The 12,330-nt window shown below is 44.6% G+C and overlaps 2 protein-coding genes across 2 annotated transcripts; both read left to right on the top strand.

Annotated features, from left to right (window-relative positions):
* Nucleotides 1-2,710: 2,710 nt before the first annotated feature.
* Nucleotides 2,711-7,156, top strand: LOC123044978 (probable LRR receptor-like serine/threonine-protein kinase At2g16250). Its single transcript, XM_044467885.1, has 4 exons — nt 2,711-4,462; nt 5,361-5,489; nt 6,123-6,145; nt 6,250-7,156. The coding sequence occupies exons 1-4, from the start codon at nt 2,910-2,912 to the stop codon at nt 6,816-6,818; spliced, it is 2,274 nt and encodes a 757-aa protein (XP_044323820.1). The 5' UTR covers nt 2,711-2,909; the 3' UTR covers nt 6,819-7,156.
* Nucleotides 7,157-7,271: 115 nt separating this feature from the next.
* Nucleotides 7,272-11,327, top strand: LOC123044979 (transcription termination factor MTERF2, chloroplastic). Its single transcript, XM_044467886.1, has 6 exons — nt 7,272-7,876; nt 8,444-8,849; nt 9,825-10,040; nt 10,332-10,439; nt 10,582-10,856; nt 10,940-11,327. Exons 1-6 carry the CDS (start codon nt 7,326-7,328, stop codon nt 11,202-11,204), a joined length of 1,821 nt encoding a protein of 606 aa, XP_044323821.1. The 5' UTR covers nt 7,272-7,325; the 3' UTR covers nt 11,205-11,327.
* The last annotated feature ends 1,003 nt before the right edge of the window (nt 11,328-12,330 follow it).

Genomic DNA, 12,330 nt, shown 5'->3' on the forward strand with positions numbered 1-12,330 from the left:
CTATCGGAGATCAGCCGAATTCGACTCCGTCAACTGACAGTCAGGTATTGGTTATGACTTTGAGTGAAACCTCTTCACACAAAACTTGGCATTCAAGGCATTGTCAATTGTCAAGTTGTGAAGGATGTAATTTAAACCTCTTCAAACAAAAGCAATATCAAGCAAATTCTAAATGAATATATGAGATCTAGTGGGCGAATGTTAGAATTAATGGCCTTGGCCCGCGTGTATTTTCAGAAAATTCCTAAATTAATCTCAAAGATCCATGAATAAATGCAAAGGATGGTGTAAATGTTTAGTCTCATACTGCTAGTGGAGGAGGTGTGAGACCTCTTCATATGGTGGGTTCTTCCCACACTAAGTGATTGGTATGAGGATAGGAAAGATGACAACACATGCACACACTAGCCTCGCCTCGTCGGGCATGGGCACACCCACATGACGGGACAAAGGCCGCTAACGTGCGACATGTGCGTGAATGTTCCGCCAAAATATGACCATGGCTTGGGAGGAGCGCAACTTATTTTTGTCGTGTTGTTTTATTTTTAGTTTCTTGGTAGACAATTTGATTGTTTCTTGACCCGTAAGTTGGAAACCAAGTCGGTTGAGATCGTGATCACGACACGATACTACATGGGTTCTCCTATAAATATGACTTACCAGTCATAGTGAAAGATACGCTAAAAACGAGTTAGGAGTTTGCCTTCTTTAGCTACTTGCATTGTAGCCATAGTCTACTCCACCCCGAAGGCCGGTAGCAAGCGGGAGAGCAAGTCTCTGGAACATCTCCCCCTTGTGATCCTGCACCGGAAGAGGGCGAATTAGGTTTATGGGAAGCGTTATGCACGACTACTCAAGTTCGTAGCCACATGTCGTCTTCCATCCAAGTCGAACGACGTCAAGTACCGACATCTTCAACATCATGTGCTTCAGCCGGTCTTCACGAGCGTCGTCTGCTTCAGCCGGTCTTCACCAACGTCGTCGTCAACAACATCGCCTCTGCAACAGTCACCCGCCGCTTCTTCTGCAACTGATTAGTACGCGCGTCGTAATCTGACCCAACCTCTTATTACGGGCAAGTGTTGCATTTGCGATGCTATTGTACACGTTTTTCTTGTTCATCTAGTATGTTTTTTCCACGGATCATCTAGTATGCTAAGTGTTGCATCTAACAATAGTTTTAATCATAATTTATATATTTTAATAAATCACAATCTCTATCTAATAATAAAAAGGGTTATTACTTCTGACGGTACGTCATAAAATTGCCCTTAAAGTTGCCACGAATTAGCCACTATGCCACCCATAAGTTAAAAAAATGATTCATTTTTTCCTTCTCATGCGTTTGCTTTGGTTCATTTAGGGCAAGCGCCTCATGTATGACGAGAATACAATCGGTGCACTGGCCAGCGCGTCAGTCTTGTATCTGAGAGGCCAAGGTTCGACTCCCCCTTTCTCATCATTTTCCCTCCCTTTTCTCTTTAGATGCTGGTGGGCGTAGGATAAAACTGCTCGCCGAAGCATCGATGGGCCTTTCCTTTTACGGGCAGATTCAAAAGTTTTTTTTAAATCATAACTTTCAAACCATAACTCTAAATATAACATGTTATATATGAAAATCCCTCAAAAAATATATGTAGATTTCAGTTATGCTATTATCTCAGTGGTTAATCATTTCTAAAATTGCTTTAGGATGCAACCTTAAATAAATATCTTCACTATATGAGGTATTTGGGAGGGAATGCCTATGTTTTCTACCCTATTTGAATTTAGTAGATGTGGTAGTTCGCGCTCTCACAAAATCTATTATTGGCACCGTAGGGGGTGTTGATTCCTACCAACTACCATGTACTAAAGGTTAAAACAAGTACCTAATCATCCCCTCTATTTCACACAGTGCACTATCAATCCCTATACGATGATTCATATAAACTGCTGTTGTCGATGATACGAACTTTATGTAACCAGTGGCTTAACATCGATTTTCATATTATTTGAAATTGTGCCAGTACAGATTTTTTTAAGAATATTATTTACTGATGTTGTCGGGTGTGTATGAGGGATAATTTCTTTTTCTTTCTGTTGGAACGCACGGGCATGTTTTGCTAATATTAACTAATTATATATCCAACATAAGTGAGGTGCCTCTTTTTTTTCTCTCTTGTTTGAGCTTTCACAAAGTTGCGGTGTTCCGCTTCTTCATTTTTTGAGTTGACTTTCTTTTTCTCTGAAAATGGAGCTTGTTCACTTCCATGTGGACACATCTGCCGTTCTCACATGCACAGCTTCGGCTCCAAGAGAAAAGGACACTGGCCGATAGCTTAGCCGGACGCGTAAACCTAGAGATCTCTCTCCATCAATTCCAAACAGTAATGTGTTTATAAATAAAGAAGAAAAGAAAGAAGCAATGACCCATCAGGACAAGAAGCGGATGGACAAAACGAACATTCCTCGGTCGGTCCGAGCCCACGATCGAGCCCGCAAACCCGACCCCTCACTCCAACGCCTCCATGTGGATCACGGGTCACAGACAGGTGGGCCAGCCGTTCCCGGCATTCCGGCCGCCTTCCCACCTGCAGGACACGGCCCGCATTGAAGCGGGGCAGCGCCGAGCCCGTGAGACGGGCCCACGTGAAAGCGATCCGGGACGGCTGGAAGGGGGCCCCACAGAACATCGCTCTTTAGTTTACTCGCCCGCACACATGCCGGTTTCGTTTCTTGCTTGTCTCGCCTCGCCGCCTCGCTGCCACGGTCAACTCCTCCTTGCTTGCCTCCCCCACGTCTCCGTGCCGCCCAGAGCCAGAAGCATTCCCTCAAACACCTCGCGGGCGCCTCTGACCCCGCCTCCCTCCATGGCCGCGCCCTAGAGACCAGATTGTCGCAGCCGCTTCGGTGCTCCGGCTCCACCCATGCCGCAGTGCCGCCTCCTCCTGGCCGCCGTGGTCCTTTTAGGGGCTGTGGTGGCCGCCGTGGCGCAGCAGCCGCTCGCGTCGCCGTCGGACCTGGCGGGGCTGTACAGCCTGCGGGCGTCGCTGGGTTTGCGGGCGCGGGAGTGGCCCGCGAGGGCCGACCCGTGCACGGCCTGGGCGGGGGTCATGTGCCGCGCCGGCCGCGTCGTGGGTGTCAGCGTCGCGGGGTTCCGCCGCACCCGCCTCGCGAGCCGCGCGCCGGCGTTCGCGGTCGACGGGCTGCGGAACCTCACAGCGCTCGAGCTCTTCAACGCCTCCGGTTTCCCGCTCCCCGGCGAGGTGCCCGCGTGGTTCAGCCGCGGCCTCCCGCCGCCGCTCGCCGTGCTCGACCTCCGCTACGCCGCAGTCAATGGCATGCTCCCGCCCGATCTCGGCTCATCGGGGAATCTGACTAGGCTGCTCCTCTCCGGGAACAGTCTCTCGGGCCAGGTTCCGGAAACGCTGCTCTCCGTCAAAGGCCTTCGCGTTCTTGACCTCTCCACCAACAATTTCACCGGGGAGCTACCCAGCGTCTCGGTCGGCGCCGGTGATGTAGCGGCATCGTTGTTTAACATTTCAGGGAATTCTCTGTATGGTGTGGCCACTGATGCCATTGGGGCACTCAAGACGAGATTCCGGCTGGTGGACGTGTCAAGCAACTACCTCGATGGAGATTGGAATGGATCCGATGCAACGGTGGATGTTAGCGTGAATTGCTTCTCTGGTGTCCCTGGTCAGCGCCGTCGTGTTGATTGTGAAGACTTCTATAGGAGGGAAGGGGTGAGACTTGTTGATAGTCCAGTGCCTGCACCTTTGCCTCAGCCATCACCAGAGAAGAGCCGTGGGATCTCCAAAAATGTACTTATTGGGGTTCTTGCAGCCGCGGCAGCATTGATGGTTATGTTTTTGGTTGCATTGCTTTTCTGTTTGATGAGGAGGAGACAAAGAGGAGGTGGGAGAGGGGCGGAAACAAATGAGGAAGGTGCACGCGGCATGCGTAGGAGGGACAGCAGCGTAAATCCTGTGGCCTCATCACCGGTAGCAGTGTCCCCGAGAGCCGATGCTACTCCTAAGGATGCGATTGCCGTTTTTGGTGAGTTGACCTATGAGCAATTGATCCATGCCACCGGGGGCTTTGGTGATGACAACCTCCTCAAGCATGGGCATTCGGGGGATATTTACCATGGTGTGTTGGAGAATGGCGCACATGTCATCGTCAAGAAGATTGGTACAAAGAGTATCAACAAAGTTTCAAGCGAATTGGACTTCTATTCGAGGTACTCACATGGGAGGATTGTTCCGTTGCTCGGCCATCTGGCCAACAATGACGAAGAATTTCTGTCCTACAAGTATATGCCAAAGGCGGACTTGACCAGCGCATTGCACAAGAAACCTGTGGACACTGAAGATGGCTTGCACTCATTGGATTGGATAACTAGACTGAAGATCGCCACTGGTGTAGCTGAGGCCATGTGCTTCCTTCATGACGAGTGCAGCCCACCATTCGTTCACAGGTATTTTATACTTTTTGTATGCTCCAAACATCTTGCTGGTGCATTTCCCAGTACATGTGGAATATGCTATTGGAGTATTTAATCTTATGGTATAAATTTGTTACATTTACTTACTTTCTGGGGTTCTCTAAGTGGTGGTTGTGCTTTTGACGTTTATGAATACACCAGTAAAATTCATATCTGTCAAGGCATTATTGCTGAAGAGAGAGAAATATTATACTATATGTGAAACTTTTGTTTGACTTATTATTCCCAAGTCGGAACGAAAGATTAGGGGAATATGATTTGTCTTCGTATATGGTTAGAAGAATTGACCTGATGTAGAAGTATATGATTTTGTATGACTAGTCATTTTCTGATTGTTTTGCTGAGTAAAAAGTGTTACATATTTTTGCGTGGAAATAAAAAATGTTACTTGATTGTTTGTTTTTCTGATATGCATGTGGTTCTGTACAAAGCATATATGCTGCACGAAAGAATGTCTGAGGAAGAGTTATACAATGAAGATATATTTGATATATGATAATGTTTTTTTAATAGAAATAAGCTCTACCACAGCCTCAAGTCTCTATTGGAGCGTAGGCGTAGCATTTGTATTCGTATTTTACCAACTGCTCTGTGGACGTCATCAGTTATTCCAGTATTGTATTACTTTTGACATAACTGGTAGTCATCTTCTGTTCCACCTTCCTATTTTGACTGCTTTATCTTTTGCTGCCATCTTACTTTGACTAGTCAATGTTGTCACTTGTCAGTAGGTGAGGTCAAGTATTTTAAGTTACAGGCCTTATCTCCACATAGCTGCATGTTGCTTGATGCCCTAATCTTCTTCTTTGATATCGTTCTTGATATTTTATTTATTATGTTCTGAGTTCTGATTCTTTCATTGTAACTGTAGAGATATCCAAGCAAGCAGTGTGCTTCTTGATGATAAATTTGAAGTGCGACTCGGAAGTATGAGTAACATATGCGCTCAGCAAAGTGCAGGAAGCCAGAATGTTTTCTCTCGGATCTTGAGATCATCAAAGTGAGATTGCGACCTGTTTAATTCTTTTTTCTACATGTTTTGTGTTAGGCTTAGAAGAATCTAATAACCATGCTAATTAACTCCTGAGCTTAATGTTGTAAAGTTTGCTCTGAGTTATCTTGATGTTAAGGCTTTTATAGCATTAATATATGAGGAGCATACATATAGAAATAAATGGAAGGTAAAGCAACTCTACTTATAAATCATCGATGACCCTATGTATAGAAAAGAAGCTAGAGGCATTAATCTACAATAATTTATATTTGTGGTTTTACTTGACTTGTGGTAAGCAATTTGTTTGCCCACTTTCATACTAATTTTACTGGTACTAACTTAAAGGTACTACAGCATGCTAGCAGTGACGAGTTCTGGTATTAAGTGCCTTTTATTTGCCAAATGCACACCAAATAAGGACATAGCAGTAAGGATTTTGGCATATTTTGATTGATTGGTGGTTGGTATAGATCATTGTTTCGTCACACACCTACTTACTGCCCTCTGATTCTGTTGTCTTAGCAAATTCCAATCTTGTCTTTTTTAGAAACTTATGTTAGTAGTATTTTGTTAAGCTTCTTCAGTCTTCTGAACTGACGTTCCTAACTGACATTGATAACTGGCACTTTCTTGTGGCAGGTCTCTTGACAAGAACATATCAGGTGCGTAAATGTTTCACATTTGTCCGCATGCTACTTTCATAATTGATACAAGTCTTATATCAAAAAAAAAATTTATCTCTTTTGTGTGCCTTTCGCACTTTCAGGCCCACCAGCAACTTGTTCATACGATGTTTACTGCTTTGGGAAGGTGATCCTTGAGCTAGTAACAGGCAATTTTGGTGTAAGTGGATCAAATGATGCTGGCTCCGAGGAGTGGCTGACGAACACAATAAATCGCATTAGCATCAGTGACAAGGATAGCATTATTAATATAATTGATCCTTTACTTGTCGTTGATGAGGACCATCTTGAAGAAGTATGGGCAGTGGCGATTGTCGCAAAGACGTGCCTAAACTCAAAGCCGTCAAGGCGCCCCTCTGCTCGCTACGTCTTGAAAGCCCTGGAGAATCCACTGAGGGTGGTCCGAGCGGGTTCCCGGTCCAACTCCGCAAGGCTCAGGAGCTCGTCATCCCGGAGCTCATGGCAGTCTGCTTTTCTTCAGGGCAATCGTTACCAGAACTACGAGGTCATGTCGCCATCAGGGCGAATGCTTGATGGCAGAGGCTCAGTTCGGTCGCATATTAGTGGGGGAGAAGCTTCCTCGTCCTTCAAGAGATCTTTGCGGGAGATAGCTCCTGACCCGCAAGTGCTGGACGAGGACGTCGCTGTGTAGAGAAAAGAGAAGATTTTATCCGGAATTTCTTTCAGGAGCTGGTGATTCTTGCTTACCTGTGTATAATTGTCATCGGATGTGCATGGCTTCGGTTCCTCAAGGTCAGAAGTGTGCATAAAGAGAGGCTAAGTTGTGGGTTTTCCTTCATTGGCACATGGAGATGGTACATGATGTTTGCAGAGTGCACATAGAGCAACAACATTCAGTATGACACAATTAATTTCTTTTCACCAAATCACATTGATTTTTGACATAATCTGTACTAGTTAGTTGGATTAATTTGAGACTTGTTCTGGGAGAAGGTTGAAAAAATAAGTCAATTTGAATTTATATTTTTATTTAAATTTAAATTCAAATGTGACCGTTTGGCAGTTGTCCATGCCAGTTTACCTTGCCTTGTTTCTCTCTCTCTCTCTCTCAAAAAAAAAAGCAGTTAAGCCCCAAACAATTAAAAGAAAACTCAAACAGGATAGAGCTAAACCTCGCTCCACCTTCCACTCGTCTCCAATGGCCACCACCACTCTCTCACGCTCTCACATCCGCCTGCACCTCCCGCTCCACACCGCCAATCCTTCCTACCCTCGCTGCTGCCGCCTCCTTCCCTCCTCCGCCATCTCATCGCGTCTCCAGAACCCCGCCACAACCACCGCCACCCACTATCCCATCCTCCCGCCCGCTCCATCCCCTTCCCTCCTCGCCGCCGAGGAGGCCTCCCTCGCCCCGCGCCGCACCCACCGGTTCCCGGGCTCTGTCGCGCCCCCGCGCATCCAGGACTCCCGGGACGACCTCGACGTCCCGGCCGACGATGACGTCCTGCGGCGTGCGCTCGAGGTGCGCCGCGCTGTGGCCACCGAGGCGCTCGTGGCCGCGCTCAGCGGCGGCAAGGCCGGGGGGCTCACCTACGTCAACAACCTCACTTCACGGATGGGCGCCTTCGTCGACCGCATCGTCGTCGGAGCCGCCGCCATGCGGCGCGACCGCCCCGAGCTCGCGCACCAGTCCTTCAACGCGCGGGCACGGACCTACATCCAGGAATCGGGCGTGGTCGAGCTGGTCAAGTAAACGTCGCAGCGTCCCCTTTCCTTTTCCTGTTCAATTCTTCTGTTTATTTCTTCTCAAGTACTGGGCACATGAACTGCAACAATGCAACTACCAGACACGAATGAAATTTTGTTTTTGTGTGAACAAAAACTATAAATCTATAGGAGTTGTCATTTAACAGAAGCAGACGGAAAAGAAAATCATATTCTAAGTTGGCCCATCTGATCTGAGCAAGAAGCTTGACCATTTCCCACCTAGCTGGTTTCAAGACGGTGCATATTTTGTTAGGCTTGAAATGGAAGTGCCCTCTTATCAGTGACCGACCATGACAATCACAAGCTTGGCTATAACACCCCTGTCAACAAGTTCCATTGTGATTATTTTCCAATTCCTGCTGTTTTGTCTAAACTGCATTTATTTGATGTATTTTCACACTGTTCTATGACTATACCTATTTAAACATTTCACATTGCTCCTATTTGCTAGCAAACTCCTAAGTAATTCACAAACTCTGAAGTAGTGTATTTCATGATACGTACGGAAATAGTTTCCTCGCTAGTATTGAAACAATATATTCACTTCAGGTGGTTCAAGCACAACTCGTTGACATATCCCCAAATCGCGAAAGTAGTTTGCTCCTGTTCTGGTGATCTGGAGAAAGTGAGAAGGATGCTAAAGTGGTTGAGATCAATTTATGTGAAAGGAGAATTTTTGGGACGTGTGCTTGCGAAGGGTGAATCCCTTATGAGTCGCAGTTTCGAAGAATTGGAAGAGATTACTGGCTATCTGGAATGCTGTGGTGTTAGGAGAGAGTGGATTGGTCACGTGGTCAGTAGATGTCCACAGCTATTGAATTTGTCCTTGGATGAGTTAGAGACACGAGTGCAATTTTATACAAATATGGGAATGAATGAGAATGACTTCGGCACTATGGTCTATGATTATCCAAAAGTTCTCGGGTTTTTCAGCCTAGAAGAGATGAACAGTAAGGTGTTTACTGCGCATTAAGTTTTGCTCCATGCTATTTTTCTTTCTGCACCTTGCCCACTTGGAAGAATATTTGACACCATTTTTTCCTGCAATTTATTCCCTTTCTCTTACTATTACTATTATGCAAGAGTCAATTTAATCTTCAGATGATTGAAGATCTATTCATATTTTGTTAAAGAACATTGGTGGAGCAAAACTAAACTCACAGTTCCCTTTTTGGATAGGCATCAATGATCGCGCAGTGTTGACTGCCATATGATTATAACCGATCTAACACTGAACTACTGATGAACTAGTGAAAGTAAATTTCTTGTAATTCTGGGAGATATTGTCATATGACTTTGGATTAATGAAAGTCTTGTCTTGATATGCTAAGTTGTCTCCCCTATAGCTAGTAGGTTGATGGCTTGCACGCCCCACACACATGTTTTGGCCGTGCTTGTGTGTCCATAACTCAAAATAGGTGACCTAAGCCTAAACATACCAATAGTCACCAAATTTATATCGGTTACTAAGGAGTAGGCAGTGATCTTCTTAAGATCGATCTGTCTTCAAGTGGTCAAGGAAGTATATTTTATAGCAATCACGCCAAAATCTCGCTTCAGGAAACATGGTATTGAAAAACTTAGAAACAGGACTCAGTCGTAGGTGCCTCTACATGGGCTTCGGGTAACTAAAAAAGAACTGGTCCATAGGCACTTTGATGACAAAAGAGGGGGAAAAAGCAATGCATAGAAGAATTTGGCGCTGCTCACTAAATTCAGTGGTTAGTAAAATTTGTAAATCTGTGGCTCCTGTTTGTAGAAGAATCAACATAATAGCTGATAGCATAAAAACGGATACAAGTATATAGGAAAAACTGAGTTCTTGAATTCAACATTTCAGTTTGTCATTGTTAATTGTATAGCAATGGTTGTTTGTACTTCATAATTAGAACAAATTCAGTGTTGAAATTAATGGCGTTCTGGCTCACAGGTTCAATATCTGAAGGAGTTTGGTTTGAGCACAGAAGAACTTGGAAAAATGCTGGCTTATAAGCCACAGCTCATGGCCTGCAGCATTGAAGAAAGGTGGAAGCCACTTGTGAAGTACCTATATCATCTAAACATTTCACGGGATGGTATGAAGCGTGTGTTGGTGGTCCAACCTACGATTTTCTGTCTTGATTTAGAGACAGTAATTGCACCAAAGGTACACCCTAAATAATTAGCACTATGCATGCATGTTTTGATGCTACTTGGGCACTCTTTTGTGAGTTATTCACTGCAGGATACTATGATTCGTATGCCTGTTCACAAAATATATTATGATCTGTTAAACATTGTTCTTTAACACTCTGATAGGAGTAACTGCCTTTTTCTTTACTCTTAGGAGTAATTACCTTTTGTATCTGAGAAAAAGTGTACAAATTGGATTTCTAGTTCTGATGTATGGCTTGTTGACAGTTGACCCTTCTCATTTCTATCCGATCAATTGTTCCAGGTACGATTTCTACAGGATATTGGTGTGAGGAATGATGCAGTCGGCAATGTGCTTGTGAAGTTCCCCCCTGTACTAACTTATAGTCTGTACAGGAAGTTACGCCCAGTGGTTTGTTCTCGTATCATTTTATTTCACCATGTTTTACAATGCTTTCAGTAGGATAAGTGTAGGTACATCATAAGTGCAGTTAGTTTCAAATCTCATTAAGCCTTGTTGTGCTCTATCCGGCTCATGTGTCTTGAAACTGCAGGTTATATTCCTGAGGACAAAAGCTGGAGTAACAGAGGATGACATTGGGAAGGTGATTGCGTTGGACCCGCAGCTCATGGGCTGCAGCATCCCACACAAACTGGAAGCCAGCGTCAAGTACTTCCGGTCACTGGGCATCTACCACTTGGTGCTCGGCCAGATGGTTGCCGACTTCCCGACGCTTCTCCGGTACAATGTGGATGTTCTACGTCCAAAATACCAGTACCTCAGGCGTGTCATGGTACGGCCGCTGAAAGATCTTATCGAGTTTCCCCGGTGAGTGTACCACATCCGTATCCTCTTCTGAGAAGAAGATGAGATGATACAGGCTGATGCTTCCCATCCTTGTGCCTTGCCAGGTTTTTCAGTTACTCTTTGGAGCATAGGATAGAGCCTCGGCACAAGGTTCTGGTGGCCAACAGGATAAACATGAAGCTGCGGTACATGCTGCCTGGTTCCGATGAGGAGTTTGCGCAGAGGGTGCAAGAGGCCGTCGAGAGGAGAGCGAGATTCGAAGCCGGAGTGACTACTCTGGAGACATCAGGTGCGCCCGAAACACCCAGCGGCAATGGAAATGGCGTAGCAGCAGCAGCAGTAGCATTTCAAGAGATCGAGGCAGATTAAGGCAGTACCTTGCAAGAAACAAGAAATCCATGTCCTTGGCTTGTACGTACATACGTGTACATGTTCCACGTTTGTGGTTGGCTGTGCTCACTGTGAGCCTATTTGATCCTTTGTGACTCCAAAGTCCTAAGCCAAGTCGACGGAGGATTCTGCTGGAGCCAACGCGAGCACAAAATGCAGAACTAAAATGTTTCACAAAAGAAAAAGGAAACATAACTAAGCTAGATCATCATCCCAGATTATAAGTATCTGGTTCGGCATGAAAGCAGCTCATATAAAATTTCACTAGCAAATATGCCCGTGCGTTGCAACGGGAGAAAAAATTCACACCTCATACACACACTTAACGACATCAGCAAATCCCTTCAAATCTTTCATGATGCCACACAACAAGCTACATGATAAGTGACGTTGTGCAAATTATAAAGGTGTGATGATTTTTGAAGTGTACTCAAGGTGTTTAGAATTAATTATACAACACAAATATCTACCTAGTTTACGCATTTGCTGTTGTTTCTCAGTGATGCCCAAAAAGTATTGCATTAGAATGAAAATAGCAAAGTACATTTTAATATTTAATGACGACATGTGCATAAGAGCATTATTTAGTATTAGTGCTATATATATACATCCATCTGAGGGGACAAGTTTTTCCGGACCGAGGGACTATGTGTTTGCGTGCGCGCAATGTGTGTGTGTGTGTGTGTGTGTGTGTGTGTGTGTGTGTGTGTGTGTGTGTTTGTGTGTGTGTGTGCGTGTGTGTGTGTGCAATCATAATTTATTTAAAGACTTAATTTGGTTGCAAACATATTGGATAGCTCCATCAAAAACAACCAATCTATAAGGACATATGTAATAGGCATTTCTAAGGTATTATTTAAGTTTGCATCCTGAACAAAATTTCAAAAATTAATGATGATGGCATTTTTGGAGTCTACACATTTTTCTGATGAATATTCATATATCACATGTCAGATTTGGAGTTAGGGTTTCAAAGATATGAAAATTCCAGAAAGTATTTGATCTTTTAAAGACAACCAATCTATAAGGACATGTGTAATAGGCATTTCTAAAGTATCTCATCAAATAAAGAAGGTATTACTTAAGTTTGCATTATGATTAATTT

Source organism: Triticum aestivum, chromosome 2B, assembly GCF_018294505.1.
Source record: "Triticum aestivum cultivar Chinese Spring chromosome 2B, IWGSC CS RefSeq v2.1, whole genome shotgun sequence".
NCBI lineage: Eukaryota > Viridiplantae > Streptophyta > Magnoliopsida > Poales > Poaceae > Triticum > Triticum aestivum.

Bases quoted from the DNA above. Each gene is read 5' to 3' on its own strand.
- LOC123044978 (XM_044467885.1), top strand. From the start codon at position 2,910: ATGCCGCAGTGCCGCCTCCTCCTGGCCGCCGTGGTCCTTTTAGGGGCT. The intron at 5,490-6,122 runs GTGAGATTGCGA...TTCTTGTGGCAG, and splicing joins CGGATCTTGAGATCATCAAA to GTCTCTTGACAAGAACATAT. The intron at 6,146-6,249 runs GTGCGTAAATGT...TCGCACTTTCAG, and splicing joins TCTTGACAAGAACATATCAG to GCCCACCAGCAACTTGTTCA.
- LOC123044979 (XM_044467886.1), top strand. From the start codon at position 7,326: ATGGCCACCACCACTCTCTCACGCTCTCACATCCGCCTGCACCTCCCG. The intron at 8,850-9,824 runs GTGTTTACTGCG...TCTGGCTCACAG, and splicing joins TAGAAGAGATGAACAGTAAG to GTTCAATATCTGAAGGAGTT. The intron at 10,041-10,331 runs GTACACCCTAAA...CAATTGTTCCAG, and splicing joins AGACAGTAATTGCACCAAAG to GTACGATTTCTACAGGATAT.